Below are 20,547 nucleotides of genomic sequence, written 5' to 3' on the forward strand. Positions count from 1 at the left end.
ACTTACCTACATTAACTAGCATCTATGCCCTATTGTCTACATCAAGTCTTTTACGGTTCTGCTTGTCAAAGTCTTTGACTTTAATGTAGTTAACAAATTTTGAAATTGTGCTTCTATGCCCAAATTAAATTATATTCACACACCTCACGAATAAAAATGGACCCAGCACAAATTTCTGATAAAACAAGGAATTACTAAACACAAAAGACGAGTAAATGTGACTGCTCTACTATGAGCAGGTTGACTAGCTACAAGCAGGCTGTCGTGTCAGAAGAGACAAAAATGACCATTTTAACCACATTTCAACCTTCCATGGGGGAATGATGGATTATGCTACTAGAAAGCTCACTGATCAAGACATAACATTCCAGATACTTGCAATCTGTGCTGAAACCGAGCTGTATTTCCTTGTTGGAAACCAAGAGAGCTAGTGCTAAATTTAAACATTCCAACGTCAGGAGATTTTAACACAAGTTTAAGCTTGAACTTACCAGACAGGTTAATAAGGTTACAGATTGTTTAAAATTCTCCAGTCCATTAACAGGTCAGATTGGATTACGTCCACTACTTAAGTGAAATGCAATATATGAAAAGGTTTCAATCTAACATTACAATTCTTAAAAGATGTTATGAAAAAATGATTAGATATCGCTTCATTATGAAACACAAATTAATAACACATTCCTTGCAGTAGACAACCCCAACTTAGGTGAGCTTCCATTCAGGTCACAGCATGAAATTATTTAGTTAAAGAAAAAAAATGCAGCGTTCTGTTGTGGAAATGGATTATACATATCATCAAAAGCAATGAATTCTTTTCAATGTTAATTATGACCCTTAATCTGCAAATTAAAAATTATGAGCTGGCGAGTGCATCCAGTGACTGAGTTTTGATTAACCAGGCATCTATGGTTTAGTGCGAATGCCTGGTCTCTATGATGGACAATAGAGTACCTACAAATGTATAATAGCCTTGAATTCCTGATTGGCGCGTAGCTAACGAGAACACCGCCGACATCCAAACGAAATCCACACTTTCGTCATTCGAACTCCTCTTCGAAAACTTGCTTTGAAACACTGCAGAGTTGTGCACAGCATAGCGCTCTGAACCAAGACTGCCTGCAAGTGTCAGTTAACTGTCAGTCAGCGGTAAGTGTCTGTTTTGAATAGGTGCTAATTACTGTGAGCAAAGAGCCGACACAGCACTTGTAACTTGGGTGTGGCTCCAAATGTATAAAAGTAAACGGTATCTGCTGATGCACAGAATGCATTGCACAGAGAGTGCTTCTAGACAGAGTGCTAAATTGGAAATTTGGCGTGAATGAGAATTCAGAACAGAGGGGGAAGGAGGCGGGAATGAGAGGAGCGGCCTGAGATAGAGGTAGGCCTGACAGCCCAGAGGGATTGCGAGCATCAGGAAGCGGGCTAAGTAATGTCAGCTGAAGAGAAAAAAAACAGATTGGTGAGTAGCTGATGGTTGTTTTTTGTTTGGGTTTATTTCTGTTAAGTTAGTTAATAATCTATTAAGTAGCGGCATGGCAGGGCATCTCAGTCCTGTGAAATGCACTTGTGCCATGTGGAAACTCGAGAATGCTTCCAGTGTCCTGCACAACCACATGTGCAGGAAGTGTCATCAGCTGGAGGAGCTAAAGCTCCAGGTTTTTGAGCTTGAGCAGAAGTTGGCGTCACTGTAATGCATCAGTGAGGCTGAGAGCTAGGTGCATAGTATGTGTCAGGAGGCGGTCACCCCGCAGCAGGCAGAGATGAAATGGGTGACCGCCAGAAAGACAAGGACGACCAGGCAGGTAGTGCAGGAGTCTCTTGAGCACATCTCACTCCCCAACCAGACTGAATACTGGTGAGGGCAATGGTTCCTCTGGGGAGTACAGCCAGAGCTAAAGTCCACTGATGGCTCAGCTGTACGGGGGTGGGGAAGGAGGAAGATCAAGAAAACAATAGTGGTAGGGGATTCAATAGTTCAGGGAACAGACAGGTGGTTCTGCGGCTACAAACGTAATTCCAGAATGGTATGTTGCCTCCCTGGTGCCAGTGTCAACAAGTTGTCACTGAGTGGCTGCAGAACATTCTGAGGGGAAGGGTGAACAACCAGAGATGGTATTCCATATCGGTACCAACAACATAGGTAGAAAGAGGGATGAGATCCCGCAGGCAGATTTTAGGGAGCTAGGAAAGAGACTAAAAAGCAGGACCTCGAAAGGTAGTAATCTTTGGATTACATTTGGCCCAAGACCACCCAAAGCGGAGGAAGAGCATCCGAGAGGGCGCTGAGCACCTCGAGTCTCGTCGCCGAGAGCATGCAGAAAGCAAGACTAAAAAAATGATTAAGAAAGGGAAGATAGACTATGAAAGTAAACTAGCACAAAATATAAAAACCAGATCGCAAGAGTTTCTACAGGTATATAAAAAGGAAAAGAGTGGCTAAAGTAAATGTTGGTCCCTTACAGGAAGAGACCGGGGAAATTGTGATGGGGAACATGGAGATGGCAGAAACTCTGAACAAATATTTTGTATCAGTCTTTACAGTAGAGAACACGAACAATTTCCCAACAGTGGATAGTCAAGGGGCTATAGGGGGGGCGGGGGGGGGGAGGAACTTAACACAATCACAATCACTAAAGAGGTGGTACTCAGTACGATAATGGGACTAAAGGCGGATAAATCCCCTGGACCTGATGGCTTGCATCCTAGGGTCTTGAGAAGTAACAGCAGGAATAGTGGATGCACTGTTGTAATTTACCAAAATTCCATGGATTCTGGGGAGGTCCCAGCAGATTAGAAAACTGCAAATGTAATGCTCCTCTTTAAAAACAAAAAAGGAGGCAGACAAAAAGCCTAACATCTGTGATTGGGAAAATATTGGAGTCCATTATTAAAACAGTAGCAGATATTTGGAAAAGCAAAATTCGATCAGGCAGAGTCAGCATGGATTTATGAAGGGGAAGTCATGTTTGATAAATTTGCTGGAATTCTTTGAGGATGTAACGAAGAGGGTGGATAAAGGGGAACCAGTGGATGTGGTGTATTTGGACTTCCAGAAGGCATTTGGACAAGGTACCACATAAGGTTACTGCACAAAATTAAAGTTCACGGGGTTGGGGATAATATGGATAGAGAATTGGCTAACAGAAAACAGAGAGTCGGGATAAATGGTTCATTCTCGGGTTGGCAATCAGTAACTAGTGGGATGCCGCAGGGATCAGTGCTGGGACCCCAACTATTTACAATCGATATTAATGACTTGGATGAAGGGACCGAGCGTAATGTAGCCAAGTTTACTGATGATACAAAGATGGGAGGAAAAGCAATGTGTGAGGAGGACACAAAAAACCTACAAAAGGACATCGACAGGCTAAGTGAGTAGGTAAAAATTTTGTAGATGGAGTATCATGTTAGAAAGTGTGAGGTTATGCACTCTGACAGAAAAAAAAATTGAAGAGCAAGTTATTATTTAAATGGAAAAACATTGCAAAGTGCTGCAGTACAGTGGACCTAGGAGTCCTGGTGCATGAAACACAAAAGGTTAGTATGCAAGTGCAGCAAGTGATCAGGAAGGCCAATGGAATCTTGGCCTTTGTTGCAAAGGGGATGGAGTATAAAAGCAGGGAAGTCTTGCTACAGTTATACAGGGTATTGGTGAGATCACATCTGGAATACTGCGTACAGTTTAGGTTTCCATATTTAAGGTTATACATGCTTTGGAGGCAGTTCAGAGAAGGTTCACTTGGTTGATCCCAGAGATGAGGGGGTTGACTTATGAGGAAAGGTTGAGTAGGTTGGGCCTCTACTCATTGGAATTCAGAAGAATGAGAGGTGATCTTATCGAAAAGTGTAAGATTATGAGGGGGCTTGATAAGGTGGATGCAGAGAGGATGTTTCCATTGATGGGGGTGACTAGAACTAGGGGGCACGATCTTAGAATAAGGGGCTGCCCATTTAAAACAGAGGTGATGAGAAATTTCCTCTCGGAGGTTTGTAAATCTGTGGAATTCACTGCCAGAGAGCTGTGGAAGCTGGGTCATTGAATCAATTTAAGACACAGATAGATATTTTCTTAACCGATAAGGGAATAAGGAGTTATGGGGAGCGGGCAGGGAAGTGGATCAGCCATGATCGTATTAAATGGTGGAGCAGGCTCGAGGAGCCATATGGCCTACTCCTACTCCTATTTCTTATGTTCTTATAAGCGCAGACAGCGGAAGGAGCATGCGGCAAACCAGACTCCCCACCTAACCTTTCCTTCAACCACTGTCTGCCCCATCCGTTAGAGACTCTAATTCCAGCATTGGACTGTACAGTTACCTGAGAACTCACTTTTAGAGTGAAAGCAAGTCTTCCTCGATTTCGATGGACTGCCTATGATGATGATGACTCCCGGCGCCACAGGCTAGTGAGTATAGAAATAAGAGGATAGAGCAGATGAATGCGTGGCTGGAGAGATGGTGCAGGAGGGAGGGCTTCAGATTCCTGAGACAGGTTCTGGAGGAGGCGAGACCTGTACAGGCCAAACGGCTTGCACCTCAACAGAGTCAGAACCAATGTCCTCGTGGTGTTTGTTAGTGCTGTTGAGGAGGCTTTAAACTAATTTGGCAGGGGCATGGGCACTAGGATGTAGCATTAGAAAGGAGAAACAAAGTGCACAAAGGATTGACAAAGACCGGTAGCACTAGAGTATTAGGTGCGGTCAGACAGAGAATACAAATAGGTCTAAGATAGGTTTACAGTGCATGTGTGTAAACGCACAAAGCGTGGTTAATAAGGTTGGTGAGCTGCAGGCGCAAATAGTACATGGGAATATGATATTGTGGCGGAGAGATTTGGCTTAAAAAAAGGCAGGATTCAGTTTTAAGTATTCCTGAATACAAGGTGTTCAGGAAAGATTGGGAAGGAGAAAAAGGAGGTGGGGTGGCAATATTGGTTAAGGAGGATATTAGTGCTGGAGAGAGAGGATGTCCTGGAGGAATCAAGGACAGAATCTATTTGGTTAGAATTAATAATAGAGGTCCCATTGCACTACTAGGTGTATTGTATAGGCCACCAATTAGTGGGAAAGATAGAGCAGCAAATTTGCAGGGAGATTATGGAGAGGTGCAATAAGTGATAATGGGGGACTTCAATTATCCCAATATAGACCGGGACAGTAATAGTGTAAAGGTCAGAGATGGGGCGGGGGTGGGGGAGGGGGGGATATTTCTGAAGTGTGTTCGGGAAATCTTTCTTGATCAGTAGGTTTCCGGTCCAATGAGGAAGGCGGCATTGCTGAATCTGGTTTTGAGGAATGAGGTGGTTAAGTGGAGCAAGTGTCAATAGGGGAACATTTCGGGACAGTGATCATAGAATCCCAAGTTTTAGATTAGCTGTGAAAAAGGACCGGGAGCAATCTAGAGTAAATTGGAGAAAGACCAATTTCAGTGGGTTGAAAACGGATCTGGTCTAGGTAAATTGGAATCAAAGATTGGCAGGCAAAACTGTAATCAAACCATGGGCTGCCTTTGAAGCGGAGATGGTTTGGGTATAGTCGAGATACATCCCCACAAGGAGGAAAGGTAGGGCAACTAAAGCCAGAGCTCCCTGGATGATGAAAGTGATAGCAAGTAAGATGAAGCAGAAAAAGAACACGTATGACAGATGTTAGGTTGAGAGTATAAGCAAGAATCAGGCTGAATATAGAAAGTTCAGAGGGGGAAGTGAAAAAGAAGAGGGGCAGAGAGAGTATGAGAATAGATTGGCAGCTAACATAAAAGGGAATTCAAAAGCCTTCTATATGCATATAAATAATGAAGGGGCAGCAAGAGAAGGGGTGGGGTCGATTTGGGACCAAAAAGACCTACGCATGAAGGGAGATGGCGTGGCTGAGGTTCTAAATTAGTACTTTGCATCTTTCTTCACCAAGGAAGATGATACTGCCAAAGTCAGTGAAATAGGAGGCAGTGGAGATATTGGATGAGATAAAAATTGATAAAGAGCAGGTACTAGAAAGGCTGTCTGTACTTAAAGTTGATACGTCACCAGGACCAGATGGGATGCATCCTAGGTTGCTGAGGGAAGTTAAGGAGGAAATCGCGGAAGTACTGGCTATAATCTTCCAATCCTCCTTAGATACGGGGGTGGTGCCAGAGGACTAGAGAATTGCAAATGTTACACCCTTGGTCAAAAGAGGGTGCAAAGATAAACCTGGCAATTACAAGCCAGTCAGTCAGTTTAACCTCGGTAGTAGGGAAGCTTTTAGAAATGATAATCAAGGAGAAGTTAATAGTCACTTGGACAAGTGTAGATTAATTGAGGAAAGCCAGCATGGATTTGTTAAAGGCAAATCGTGTTTAACTAACTTGATCAAGTTTTTTGATGAGGTAACAGAGAGGGTTGATGAGGCAAAGCGGTTGACGTGGTGAACATGGACTTCCAAAAGGTGTTTGATAAAGTGCCAGCAAAGTTGAAGCCCATGGAATAAAAAGCGACAGTGGCAGCATGGATACGAAATTGGTTAAGTGACAGGAAACAGAGTAGTGGTGAATGGTTATTTTTCAGATTGGAGGAAGGTATACATAGTGGTGTATCATCATCATCATAGGCAGTCCCTCGGGATCGAGGAAGACTTGCTTCCACTCCTGAAGTGACTGAACAGTCCAATACGAGAGCCACATACTCTGTCACAGGTCGGTGGGACTAGTTTGCCGCACGCTCTTTCCGCTGCCTGCACTTGATTTCTGCATGCTCTTGGCGTTGAGATTCAAGGTGCTCAGCGCCCTCTCAGATGCACTTCCTCCACTTAGTGCAGTCTTGGGCCAGGGACTCCCAGATAGTCAGTGGGGATGTCGCACTTTATCAGGGAGGCTTTGAGGGTGTCCTTGTAGCGTTTCCGTTGCCCACCTTTGGCTCATTTGACGTGAAGGAGCTCCGAGTAGAGCACTTGCGTTGGGAGTCTCGTGTCTGGCATGCGGTGTTCCACAGGTACTAGGACCACTGCTTATCTTGATATATATTAATGACTTGGACGTGGGTGTACAGAGCACAATTTCAAAATTTGCAGATGACACATAAGTATAGTGAACAGTGATGAGGATAGTGATAAGACTTCAAGACGACATGGACAGGCTGGTGAAACGGGCGGACACGTGGCAGATTAAATTTAATGCAGAAAAGTGAGAAGTGATACATTTTGGTAGGAAGAACGAGGAAAGGTAATATAAACTGAAGGGTACAATCCTAAAGAATGTGCATGAACAGAGAGACCTGGGGGTATATGTGCACAAATCGTTGATGGTAGCAGGGCAGGTTGAAAAGCGGTTTAAAAAGCTTACGGGATCCTGGGTTTAATAAAGAGAGGCAGAGAGTACAAAGGGAAGGAAGTTATGATTATAAAACACTGGTTTCAGTCTCAACTGGGACCGAGATGAGAAGAAACTTCTTCACCCAGAGAGTGGTGAACCTGTGGCATTCTCTACCACAGAAAGTTGTTGAGGCCAATTCACTAAATATATTCAAAAAGGAGTTAGATGTAGTCCTTACTACTAGGGGGATCAAGGGGTATGGCGAGAAAGCAGGAATGGGGTACTGAAGTTGCATGTTCAGCCATGAACTCATTGAATGGCGGTGCATGCTCGAAGGGCCGAATGGCCTACTCCTGCACCTATTTTCTATGTTTCTGTTATGTCCAATGCTGGGCACTGCAGTTTAGGAAGGATGTGAAGGCCTTTGAGAGAGAGCAGAAAAGATGTACGAGAATGAGGGACTTCAGTTACATGGATAGACTAAAGCTGGTGTTGTTCCCCTTGTGGCAGAGTAGGTTGAGAGGAGATTTGATCGGTGTTTAAAGTCATGAGCAGAGTAGCATGAGAGAAACTGTTCTCACTGGCAGAAGGGTCGAGAACCATAGGACACAGACTTAAGGTGATTGGCAAAAGAACCAAAGGCGACACGAGGAAAAATTTTCTTACACAGCGAGTGGTTAGGATCTGGAATGTACTGCCTGAAAGGGTGGTGGAGGCAGACTCAATCGTGGTTTTCAAAAGAGAATTGGATCAGCACCTGAAGGAAAAACATTTGCAGGACTAGAGAGAAAGGGCAGGGGAGTGGGACTTGCCGAAGTGCTCTTTCAGAGAGCCGGCATGGACTCGATGAGCCGAATATCCTCCTTCTGTGCTGTAACTAATGATCCACAGATTTCAGGTGCGCACTGTAATACATATGCGAATCTGGGATCATGTGGGGTGGCGCTCCTTTCACTTCCTGACTCAAGCAATTAGAAAACAGGAGAAGCTTGGTGTCATATTTGACCCTGAAATCAGCTGCCGACCACATATCCGTGACATAACTAATACCGCCTATTTCCATCTCCGTCACATAACCCGTCTGTCCTTGCCTCAGCTCATCCGCTGCTGAAACCCTCATCCATGCCTTGGTTACCTCTAGACTTGACTATTCCAATGCACTCCTGGCTGGCCTCCCACATTCTACCCTACGTAAGTCATCCAAAACTCTGCTGCCCATGTCCTAACTCGCACCAAGTCCCGTTCACCGATCATCCCTGTGCTGGCTGACCTACATTGGCTCCCGGTTAAGCAACGCCCCGATTTCAAAATTCTCATCCTGGCTTTCAAATCCCACCATGACCTTGCCCCTCCCTCTGAAATCTCCTCCTCCCCCCCACCCCACCCACCCCGAAATATCTACATTCCTCTAACTCTGCCCTCTTGAGCATCCTTGATTATAATCGCTCAACCACTGGTGGCCGTGCCTTCTGTTGCCTAGGACCCAAGCTCTATAATACCCTGCCTAAACCTCTCCAACTCTAACTCTCTTTCCTCCTTTAAGACGCTCCTTAAAACCTAGCTCTTTGACCAAACTTTTCGTCACCAGCCCTAATTTCTCCTTATATGGCTCGGTGTCAAATTTTTTGTCTTATCATCATAGGTGGTCCCTCAAAACAAGGATGACTTGCTTCCACGCCAAAACAGGATGAGTTCACAGGTGTTTCAATGAAGGACCCAAACTACATCCTGAAGGGTGGAAGATGCCTGTGCGTGGATTTTTTTTTAAATGTGCGGTGGCCGTTGCACCCCAGCCACCACACAGGCTTGACAGAGCTCGGTCTTGGTCCAGTGGCAAGGATTACCCAAGACGACTGGAGACCAACTCTGCTGCACGGACCTAGTGCATGCACATCGCAGTTTGGCCTGGCCTGTGCTGCCCCTGGGCCCAGTCTTATAATACTCCTGTGAAGCACCTTGGTACATTTTACGACGTTAAAAGGTGCTATATAAATACAAGTTGTTGTTGGAGATTGCTGATTTGCCCACAACTCAGAAATTTTCTGAAATTCTTTGATAGTGAATCATTAGGGAAATAAAATTTGATCAAGATATGTAAAGTTAAGAAATATTTCCTCCTCAGACATTTACCAGTATAAGTATGGGACTAAATCTTCTGCATCCATAAAGCTACCTTGAGTAGAAGCTACTCATCTATTAGGAAGGGACCATAGGTATGATTTAAATATTGGAAAACGAAACAACAACTCAATAACAGGAGGATTGGTAATCAATATAAATTGAGTAACATTCCTTGTAATGACTCATGGTTGATAAATTAATCTGCGGCACCATTGTTATAACTACTTTAGAAAGATCCACCCCATTGCCACCAATTACCAACCAGAGCATATATATTAGTTAATTTCACTTTAGCTTTCCCGTTGATTTTTTTAAAAATGAGCTATTCTCACTATTTTGCTGCATTCAGTGATTCCTTCATCATTATGTTTCCCACTTCTAGTAGGTTTTACTTTATAATCACTTGTCTAGTTTATCTTCCCTATTCTGGCATTCACTCCAGCACAAAAAGGCATAAAAAAACTTCCCAACATTCAGAATTACCATAGACCACATTAACAATACATTAAGGTAGAAATATGAAGTGTGTGCGTGCAATGTGTAAACTACCAGCATAATTCATGCCTGCGGTGCTTGAAAGTTGTTCAGAGCCTGATTGTATCAGACATCCGGCTGACTAAAAAAAATGACCCACTTGTGTCAATATACCTCTGCTGTGTTTCAACAGAATTCTAGATGGTGTACCAAGGTGCCCAGTTGTAATGGAAATTAAAACTCAATAGAGTTCATTCACAAAGGTGCTTTGTTAAGTCTGCTTTATTCCCACCCAGCCCTCAAAAAGACATTTGTCTGTTGTGACATAAAGCCACAACAGACATTACAAGCAGGAAAATAACTTTAGCTTTCAGGAATAGTTTTGATAATTCCATCTTTGTGATATAAAATCTTACTAACTACAGTACTATGGGGCATTCTGAATTTAATTCAGAAATACTTAGGCTATACTGTACGAGATTTTGAAAAATGGATTCTATTACCTACAATGTAGAATATATTTAGAGCAACTGATAGATGGCAGTAAACTGCATAAACTAACTTAATTGAGGTTTGTTGAAAGACCTCAAGAATGTATCATGAATGCTTTATGAATACCAAGATTGATTTATAGCCTTAACCATTAAACTGATTTGTTGTATAGTACTGTGTACTATGTGGTTTTAATTTATTTTCTTCTTGATTCAGTAGACGATAAGAAAATCCAGAATGAGAAAAGGTCAAATAGTCCATCAAACAGAGTATGTGTACAATTATTTAATCATGACATGAACCCCCCTCATACTGCTTGTTGTACATACTGAGAGTGAAGAAATTCTCCAGTTATAATTCCAAAACTGACAAGATTTTGAACTTTAATGAAATCTATGTTATTTGATGCTGACTTACTTAAGCTTTTATACATATAGGTACTCCTCTACGATATGCCTTAGTATAGTTTTCACTATTTATTTGGTAATGATGCAAGGCTACCAGTGTCAGATTTGTTCTCTTTTTAAAATGTTCAGATTCTCTCAAGAGGATCATTATGGTTCTGAAATGTTAATATATTTATATTATATAAAAAAACAAGAGATCACTGGTTGATCGTACATGAGTAGACAAGTCGGTTTTGATAGCATAGATCCTAAATTAATGCTTACAGAAAATGTATCCTCAGAACAGAAACCTACTCAACCGGGATGTACACTGCTTGGAAGAAGGGCACATTGAATTTCTAGTGTGTTGCGTCACAGTAACACGATGCTGGTTATGCCTGCAAGTCTCCAAATGGCAAGTTCCCAATCTCAGCATTAGCAAACGACAGTAATGACAAATACTTACCATTAATAGGAAGGGGACTGTCTGATCCTGGATGTGCGTAGTTTAGACGACCTATATGAAAATAAAACAAAAAAAGTTATAGTAAGTTATGAACGGAAAAGGCTCTTTTGGGTCAACCTTTCCAGCAAAATATCTTTCATCATCAAGCAACATCCAAGATCCTAATTGTGATTTGTTCTTACCTGGCAGCTGTACAATCCATTAATTCTGTACAACATTAGTACATAGCTACTTGTAAATGGTTTTCAGCATATTAAAGTTTTTATGAACTAACTTTTTTTTGTAGAGCTATCAGTTTCACTCTAGACTAGGCTAGAATTAAACTGGATAGTAAAAACTCTGATCCAGCTTGATTATATACTGTTGTTATTATGTGGAAGATTGTTACACATTTGCACTTAGACTTCTGTTGTGCTGGATTTAGGTTCAAATTCTAACTCCTGATCAGCCTTTTACTAAAGTATTCCTGAAAGCTAGCATCTTCATTTATAAATATCTAGTTTATTATTCAGAGCCTGGTATGAAAACATAGCAGGAACAATTATGGGATTCTTCTTCCAGGTAGAAAATAGTATTTATATCTATTTATTCAGGTCAGTTTATACTTTAAAAAATGAATCACCCTTCCATAGAAACATAGAAAATAGGTGCAGGAGTAGGCCATTCGGCCCTTCGAGCCTGCACCACCATTCAATATGATCATGGCTGATCATGCAACTTCAGTACCCCATTCCTGCTTTCTCTCCATACCCCTTGATCCCTCCAGGGCTCCAGAGCCTGTTGCTCCCATATTAGAATACATGCATCAATTAGGTTTTGGCTCAGATCAGCAGTGGGTTGGTTGGGAGGATGGGGAGATAAGGGAAAACAACATGTCCATTTGTAGTACAAATATTATACAGTTTTCTCAACAGACACAGAAACAATCTCCCACTGCTCCAATCCAATACTCCGTTTTGAAATACTGATTCACATTCTCCTTATAAACTATCTACCAAAAATAACTGGTTGAAAAACATTCCTTCATATTAAAAAAAAAAGCCAAAGTGGGCTATACCAATAGTTCACATCAAGGTAGTATAATTAGCCACAGTTAGGGAGGGAAAGATAAGTCCGAGTTCTTGCTGGAAAAGCACATGCCTGGACAATAGAATTTGGCTGCAATGTCCCTCGAATAGCCTACTGGCTCTAACCATCACAGTTCACAAGTGAATAGCATCCACTTGGGCAAATACCAGAGGGTGACTGCAGTACATGGAATCACATTCCTGTGAGGGAATCAGCACCTTTGGTGAAGGAGGAGGGGGGAGAAAACTGAAGACAAAAAAAAAAGTTCACAGAATAGGTTCATGAAAGCTAAGTTGTGGACGATTAGTTACTTCTCCTCTTATGCCTGTCCACCTCCTCCACCCCATAAATTTATATTAAAATTATGTAAATTTCCAATAATCTCCAAAGAGAAAATCTATTATGCTTCAAATGGATATTCAGTAACTAGCATATTATTGGTTCACATTACTAAGCACTGAAATGCTGTTAGTGGGACAGAGTAGAGGAAAAGCAAACAAAATGGTTTAATTTTGGTAAATTCTTACAATAAACTTAAGTTGCCAGGTTTAATTAAATGTTTTAAAAAGTAATACTGTAGCAAGAGTTTTTTTTGCAAAAAGATAGTCTCCAAAAATTATATTTTTAAAATCACATTGTTAGAGCAGTTCAAGTCAATTATTTTTTTTTAAACTCACTAGTTCACATACCAAAACCCTGAATAAAACATTCAATAGATTGTTTCAAAACAATCTAGGTTAATTCAACAAAGCATGCAGGCATGATAACAGTTCTCAAATCAAAGAGCTATTCATACAAAGGCCAGTGAACATCTTAATAGTAGAGTGGAATCTTTTTTCTTTTCCTTTTAACAATAAAGTACTATCTGGTCAGAATATTGCAACGGCATTATTCTTCCTTCTCGTACCCGGCCCTGCTGAAATTCTCTCTCCTTTCCTGAAGGTGCAGGCTCATACTGGGGTACACAGTTCCACTTCTTGTACATAGTCCAAGTGCCCATTCTCAATGTGTGAGCCCAGATGACAAGTTGCAGAATACTATTTGACCATGGGGGAATATCACAGCAGATCCAGATCCAGGCCTCAGCTGACATTCATACACATGCACTTTCCTGCATGGCAGAATAGAAGATATTAAAAAAATCATATGCCAGTCTTGAATAAGACAGGTAGATGGGTAGACATTGCTTTAATGTAACAATGTGAAACAAGTTACATAATAAACCTATCAATTGCTTGCAACTGCAAATGCAGTGACATAGAAATTATTGGACAGGAGGTGGTCATTTGGTCCATTGTGGCTGTCCATGCTTTTCAAGTGGAGCAGTCAACCAATCCTTTTCCCTAAATCTATTTTTATTCTTTTTCAAATACTATCCAGCTCCCTCTTAAATGATGTTACAAGGCTCTGTCTCAATATCTACTTCTGCTAAAGCATTCTCTATTCTAATAACCCTTTGTATAAATTAATTTTATCTAACTTTCCCCTTCCTCCTTCCAGTGATAATCTCAAGGCCCCTTCGTACTGATCTGCAACTGGTGGAAACAACCAGTAGAAAGGATGTTTCATTATTTATCCTCTCAAAACTTTTCATAATCTTGAAAATATGTATTAGATTCCCTCTTGCCCTAGTAAAAAAAAAATCCCAGTTTTGAAGCCTTCCTTCATTAGCTATAACTTGAGTTCTGAAATCTTCTTTGTATCTTTTTATTGGCTCCAATACCCTTCTCATAAAGAGGTGCTTACACCTGCATGCAATATCCAATTGCAGTCTAGTCAACATTTTGTACAAGTTCAACAGCACTTCCTTGCTTTTATATTAGGTGCCACATGTATAAAACCAAGAATCTTATTTCCCTTTTTTATGGCCCTTCTACCTGCACTCCCACTTTTAAACTTTCTGTACCTCTAGACTACTATGTTCCTTGCAATAAAAGGCCAGATTTGGAGGAGTGAAGAATGTAGGAGTTGAAAGTTGCAAGCGAAAGGATATACACAGCCGCAGAGCGATTTGAAAACAAGAATGAGGATTTAAAATGTGATCTACTGGGCAATTAGGAGGACCGGGGCGATGACAAGATATGGGCAGTTACAGTTTTGAACCAGTTGGGAGTTTATGGAGGATAGGCCAGTGAGGAGGACAAGACAAAGAATCTGCTGTTTCATCCGTTAGTTCATCTGAAAAAGGTCCTTTTTATCCCACTGAAATTAGTTAATTTCTGGTCCAACACCTCTCTATACGTACTCCTCCTTCATTTGTTTTTAATGTGAACATTTTACGTTTCTAGGCATTATTTCACAAGATGTTCTCCTATCTTCTGGTAACTAACTTGTCTGGCTTCATTACTCAGAACAAGATTCTGCACTCTTTATTTGCTAGACATGCAACATACTGATTAACACAGTCCTTGATGCATTCGGAGAACCAATCCACATTTTGACCATATTTTTTTATTCCAGTCCATTTTAGGATTGTTCCCATAATTACAACTCTTACCACTGCAAACTTCACTAATAAATCTCACCCTCGACTTCTTTTGTACGAGTCCGTGATCTATAATGTACTCCTAAGATAACAGAACCATTAATATGTCTTAACTCTCTAAATAGATGCCATCTCAACATCAATTAAAATGTTCCTTTCTGTGGTTGTAATCATGTCATTAATTAATAAGGCCATTTCTCGGAACTGTTGAGGTTTAGCACAGAAAGCAGCTATTCAAACTATCGTACCTGTGATTACTGAAATCCCTTCTTTCTACAGTAGTAATAGTGTCTATCAAATATTGCTACACCCTTACCAAATTTCCATTTCCTTCCCAAAGATTATATAGCCTGGAATATTTAGCTCCCCAGCATGCTCAGGTTGTACTTCAACTGGCTCGAATAACATGCACCTAACACAAGTTACACATTTGAGTTCTGCAGGATTATTCAGAACCAATTCCTTTTCTACAGTTGCTACACATCATCCTCCGTATTCTCACTTCCACCATCATTTGTAAAAATTGATGCAAATTATTTACTCAATATCTACAATTAGGCTCCTTCCTTCCTCCCTGGATGGTCTGATCCTTTCTTACTATTATTTTACTCTTATTTGTCGATAAAAACATTTCTTTTTATAGTATAAGTTTGTCTTATTATGTTCACTTTTAGCCTTGCTAATCATCCTTTCTACCTCCCGACCAAATTTTATCTTTAGTATTGTTAGCTCTACCTTTATCATATGCTTCCCTTTCAAAATTTCAGGTCAATTTTAATCAATTTATTCACAGAACACTATACATCGATCACCTCCTTTGTCCGTTATTGGAACATATTCGTCATTTTTAAATGTCTCACTGATCTATCAACCTGATTGCTAACTTCTCTGCCTAGTTAATTTGGATCAGATCTCCTTTTAGCTCGTTGAAATTTGTATGTTTCCAGCACCCTCATCTTTGATTTTTCATTATCCTTTTCTATTCTTACATCAAATGTAACTATGTCATGGTCACTATTTCCCCAATTGCTCTCCTCGTCTCAATAGTTATTTGTCCTTCTCGAGTTCAGAAATAAATCAAGAAATGCTTCTTTGTCAAGACTAGAAGCAGTCTTGGATGCATGCCAAAATGCACTCCCTATTTTGACCTTATGCATTACATTTATTCAGGTTCATCTTTGGATAGTTAAAATCACCCAATATTATTACCCCATTGTTCTTGCATAGTTTATCTGAACAGTCTGCAGATCGCCACCTGTCTCTCCTCTCCGCTGGTGGCCTGTAATGCACACCAATTGCACCATTTCCTTTCCTATTTTGTAATTCTATCCCCATGGATTCTGCCTTAATTCAATCTTTCAGTCATCCTTACATTCTAGCACAGCGATAGAAATGTTAATTAACACTGCCATCTTGCAACACTGCCTCCTTCCCACCCCAAAATTGTTGAAATCAGGTACAGGTATATTCAAGTTCCCAATCCTGTGCAAACTTACATCAGGAGGTAAGTTTTCAGCTTGCTGCCAGGTGTAAAGCTGGAATTGCAAATCAGCCATGTTATTAAAAACAGCATAATTTCCATTGGTTTCAATGGAATGAGAAAACAGGCAGTCGATCTGCTGCACCAGTCTTGTGCCCAGGCAGCAAGTTGAAAATCTACTCCATTAGTATAGCTTCTATAATCTTATCACTAAAGTTAATTTTTCTCATTCTCCAGTTTTATTTTGAATATTTTGGACAGTCACACACATACCATTCAACTGATCTAAAGATCCAAATTATTGTTGTAGACCATAAACCAATTTGGTTGTTCCCCCAAATTAAAACGTTAATTACCTCAGTAACAGACATTAAGAGTTTCATAAGAACATAAGAAATAGGAGCAGTAGGCCATACAGCCCTTCGAGTCTGCTCCACTATTCAATAAAATCACGGCTGATCTTGACCTCAACTCCACTTATCCGCATGATCCCCATATCCCTCGATTCCCCTAGAGTCCAAAAATCTATTTATCTCAGCCTTGAATATACTCAATGGCTCAGCATCTACAGCCCTTTGGGGCAGAGAATTCCAAAGACTCTCAGCCCTATGAGTAAAGAAATTCCTCCTCATCTCTGTTTTAAATGACCGACCCCTTATCTGGAGACTCCCCAGCCAGGGGAAACAACCGCTCAGCATCTACCTTGTCAATCCCCCTCAGAATCTTATATGTTTCAATGAGATCACCTCTCATTCTTCTGAATTCCAGAGAGTATAGGCTCAATGTACTCAATCTCTCCTCATAAGACAGCCCCAGCAGAGGGTGCAGAGGAGATTTACTAGGATGTTACCTGGAATGGAGAATCTTAGCTATGAGGACAGACTGGATTTGTTCTCCTTGGAACAGAGGAGGTTGAGAGGAGACCTCATTGAGGTGTACAAAATTTTGAGGGGCCTGCATATAGTGGATATTTCCATTGGTGGAGGGGTCAATTACGAGAGGTGTTTTAAGGTGGTTGTTGGAAGGTTCAGAGGGGAATTGAGGGGGGGCTTCTTCACAGAGGGTTATGGGGGTCTGGAACTCACTGCCTGGAAGGGTGGTGAATGCAGAAACCCTCACCACATTTAAAAGGTGCTTGGATGGGCACTTGAAGTGTCGTAACCTGCAGGGTTACGAACCTAGAGCTGGTAATTGGGATTACACTGGATAACCTCTTGTTGGCTGGCACAGATACGATGGTAAGTACTGCAGGGAATCGAATATGGCCAAGGTGATCTCCTGGACTAGTATCGCTTGCCTGGATGGGTCGAAGGGAAATTTTCCCAGATTTCCCCGCAATTGGCCTGGGTTTTTAAATCCGATTTTTGCCTCTCCCAGGAGATCACATGGCTCCAGTTGGGGTGGAGTGTAGAATGTTTTAATTTAAGGGGTGTCGCAGTTGCGTGGGGCAGACTGGTTGGGCTGGGTGCTCTTTACCTTTCCGCCATTGTTCATAGGTTTATATGTCACCTTCAGGGCTGCTGACCGAGGGCCGTGCAGCTCTTAGTCAGCCGGCGCGGACACGATGGGCCGAAAAAATGGCCTCCTTCTGCGCTGTGGATTTCTATGTTTCTATCATTCCTTGACTCAATCTAGTGAATCTTTGTTGCACAGCATCAAAGCCAAGTACATCCTTCCTTAGATAAGGAAACCAAAATTGTGCACAGTAATCCATGTGTGGTCTCACCAAAGCCCTATACAATTGCAGCAAGACTTCATTATTTTTGTACTACAGCCCCCTTACAATAAAGGACAACATGCCATTTGCCTTCTTAATTGATTGCTGTACCTGCATGCTAACTTTGTGTTTCTTGTATGAGGACACCCAAATCTCAATGAACATCAACATTTAAAAGTTTCTCGCCATTTAAACAATATTCTCTGTTTTTCTATTCTTCCTACCAATGTGAATAACCTCACATTTTCCCACATTACAGTCATAAACCATTACATTTCTGACTTCAGCTGTGCCACCATGGGCAGGCGCAAATCCCTTTCCAACAAGTGGGTTAGGAGGGGGGGGGGGCAAAAGAAGGATATTGCCAATTTCACATTGGTAGAAGCCCTAAACCATGAGTAACCTGCTCTCTCGGCCTAAGAATACTGTGTGGCACATTGAGGAAAAGAAGAATACTATTTTTAGACTGTGGTCACAGAAGAATATTTAAGTTTTCAAACCAATTCTTTTTTGTAAACGTTAGCATCGTTATGCTTCATCCAAAACCATATTATTCTTGTTTCCTTTAACAGTATTTGTGGAAAAAAATTAGGCATTCTGTACGACAAAAACATTTTCCTTTTGCTATAGCCAAAACCTCAATTTATTAAAAGTTGAATATCTGACGTAAAAACTTTACAACACTCCTTTTGAGGCTTGCATTTACCTTTTAGTGGGTCCTGTTCAGCTCTCATGATGTCAATCAGTGAACTCTCCAGTGAATGCATGTTTAAAGTGTCATATAATCTAGTTCGATCCTGGAAAAGGAACAGAATTTATCTTGGTTTGCTGACCGCCTCATTACTGCAGACAAATTATGGCAAACAGTAAAAAAAATACTAGTTACCAGTGGTTACGATCACGACAGGATGACAGTCGATAGTTTTTAGTTTTCAATAATTTGTAACTAGATTTGGAATGTGTATGGCGCATTCAATGCATTTTGTGCATGATACAAATAATTTTGAAAGATTTAAGTTACTTTAGACATTTTCAAGTAGTGTCATTATTGCAGGAACTGATCCTGCGTTATAGAAACATGTACAATTATAAATTAGTTCTTGACCAAAACTGCTGCAAAAACAAACCAAACTGCTACAATTTAATTAATTTTTTAAAAAAGAATTTGTTTTTTCCTTCAAGTAAACTTGACTACAGCCCTATAATACAATATCTTAAAAGTACAAGATAAAATATTACCAAATATTTACTGAGAAAACTTTAAAGACATTTACTGACTTTAAAGACATTTACCTACAGATTGTTGTGACCAAAAGTGCAGTAAAAAAATTGCTCCATATATTACTCAACATGCATACTATAGAACATTACAAATTTATATTACAATACAAACTGTCCATTCCTTATCGGCTTGCATTTTTCCGATGACAAAGAAAAACTATTCCAAGTCAAACTTGGACTAAAGACAGCCCTAGAAGACATTCGGAAAGAAAGTTGAAGGGCCAAAGCATCCTTGGAGAGTAAACAGTGTTAATGAAAATCAGGATGTAATGATTATAAATGCCAATATATTTTCTAAAAGCTCAAGGATTGTAGGTGGAAGGAAAGACAGGGAAGCAAAAGGCTCCACAGCTTCCACATCAGAGGTGCAAAGAAAGAATTAGCGAGGAAACTGTAATTAGTTGACCTCAATACAGTGGCAATGTAGCGAGAAGGGTATGAGAATGTGACTAGAAGATACAAAGTAGGGCAACAATTCAGAGCCAAGAAGGAACAAGAGAAAAGTTGAGAAACAGTGAACCTCATGGAATTTGCTGAGGAAGAGGGAGCAATATTTAACCCTTCAACAAGGAGTTGGAGAAGTTTGGCATGAATGAGGATCAAGTTTCTCGCAAAAAACTTAGCAATGGAGATGTGGGTTGCTGTATAAAGTTAGAGGAAATAGTAATGAAAAGAATGTTGATAGAAGAAGAAACACTGGCCCCAAGTTTCCACATGATTTGCTCCTGATTTTTAGGAGCAACTGGTGGAGAACGGAGTATCTTAGAAATCGGAATTCTCCACATTTAAGTTTTCTGCAGTTCTAGTCAGGTAGAACAGTTTCACTTTTGAACAGAATTTTTTTTTCAAAAGGGGGCGTGTCCGGCCACTGACGCCTGATTTGAAAGTTTCCACAGTGAAAACGTACTCCAAACTAACTTAGAATGGAGCAAGTGAAGATTTTTGTACGCTTGAAAAAACCTTGTCTACACGTTAAAAAATCAGGCGCAGGTTACAAATTAGGCGTCGGGAACGAGGTGGGGGGGGGGGGGAGGGGGTGGAAGGGAAGTCATTAAATTCTACAATAAATCCTTAGTTATACTTATACAAATATTAAACAAATAAATCCAACCTGAATAAAAATTTATAAGCAAAGAAAAGATTAAATAAACCATGTTCCTACCTGTGTGAAAGTGCTTCAGGCAGGCCTTTCAGGCAGCGGTTTGCCATCGGGACTGACCGACGGCAGGGGGAGGGAGAAAGCTGCAAGAAGCCTCAGTGCTTGAGGCAGCCGTCGGGCCCGATCGAC

General features: G+C 40.9%; 1 protein-coding gene across 3 annotated transcripts in view; it reads right to left on the reverse strand.

Annotated features, from left to right (window-relative positions):
• The window catches only part of cpeb4b (cytoplasmic polyadenylation element binding protein 4b), a 136,461-nt gene that overhangs the window by 86,344 nt on the left and 29,570 nt on the right, over positions 1-20,547 (reverse strand). For all 3 annotated transcript variants that reach the window (XR_011593016.1, XM_070878402.1, XM_070878401.1), the window contains exons 2-3: positions 18,685-18,775; positions 11,229-11,279 (exon numbers count right to left, since the gene is read on the reverse strand). Coding sequence is in view for 2 of the 3 variants with exons in the window: in XM_070878402.1 (XP_070734503.1) it covers positions 11,229-11,279; positions 18,685-18,775 (142 nt within the window). In the remaining variant the exon portion in view is untranslated. The remainder of the gene's footprint in view (positions 1-11,228; positions 11,280-18,684; positions 18,776-20,547) is intronic.

This window comes from Pristiophorus japonicus, chromosome 4 (assembly GCF_044704955.1).
Source record: "Pristiophorus japonicus isolate sPriJap1 chromosome 4, sPriJap1.hap1, whole genome shotgun sequence".
NCBI lineage: Eukaryota > Metazoa > Chordata > Chondrichthyes > Pristiophoridae > Pristiophorus > Pristiophorus japonicus.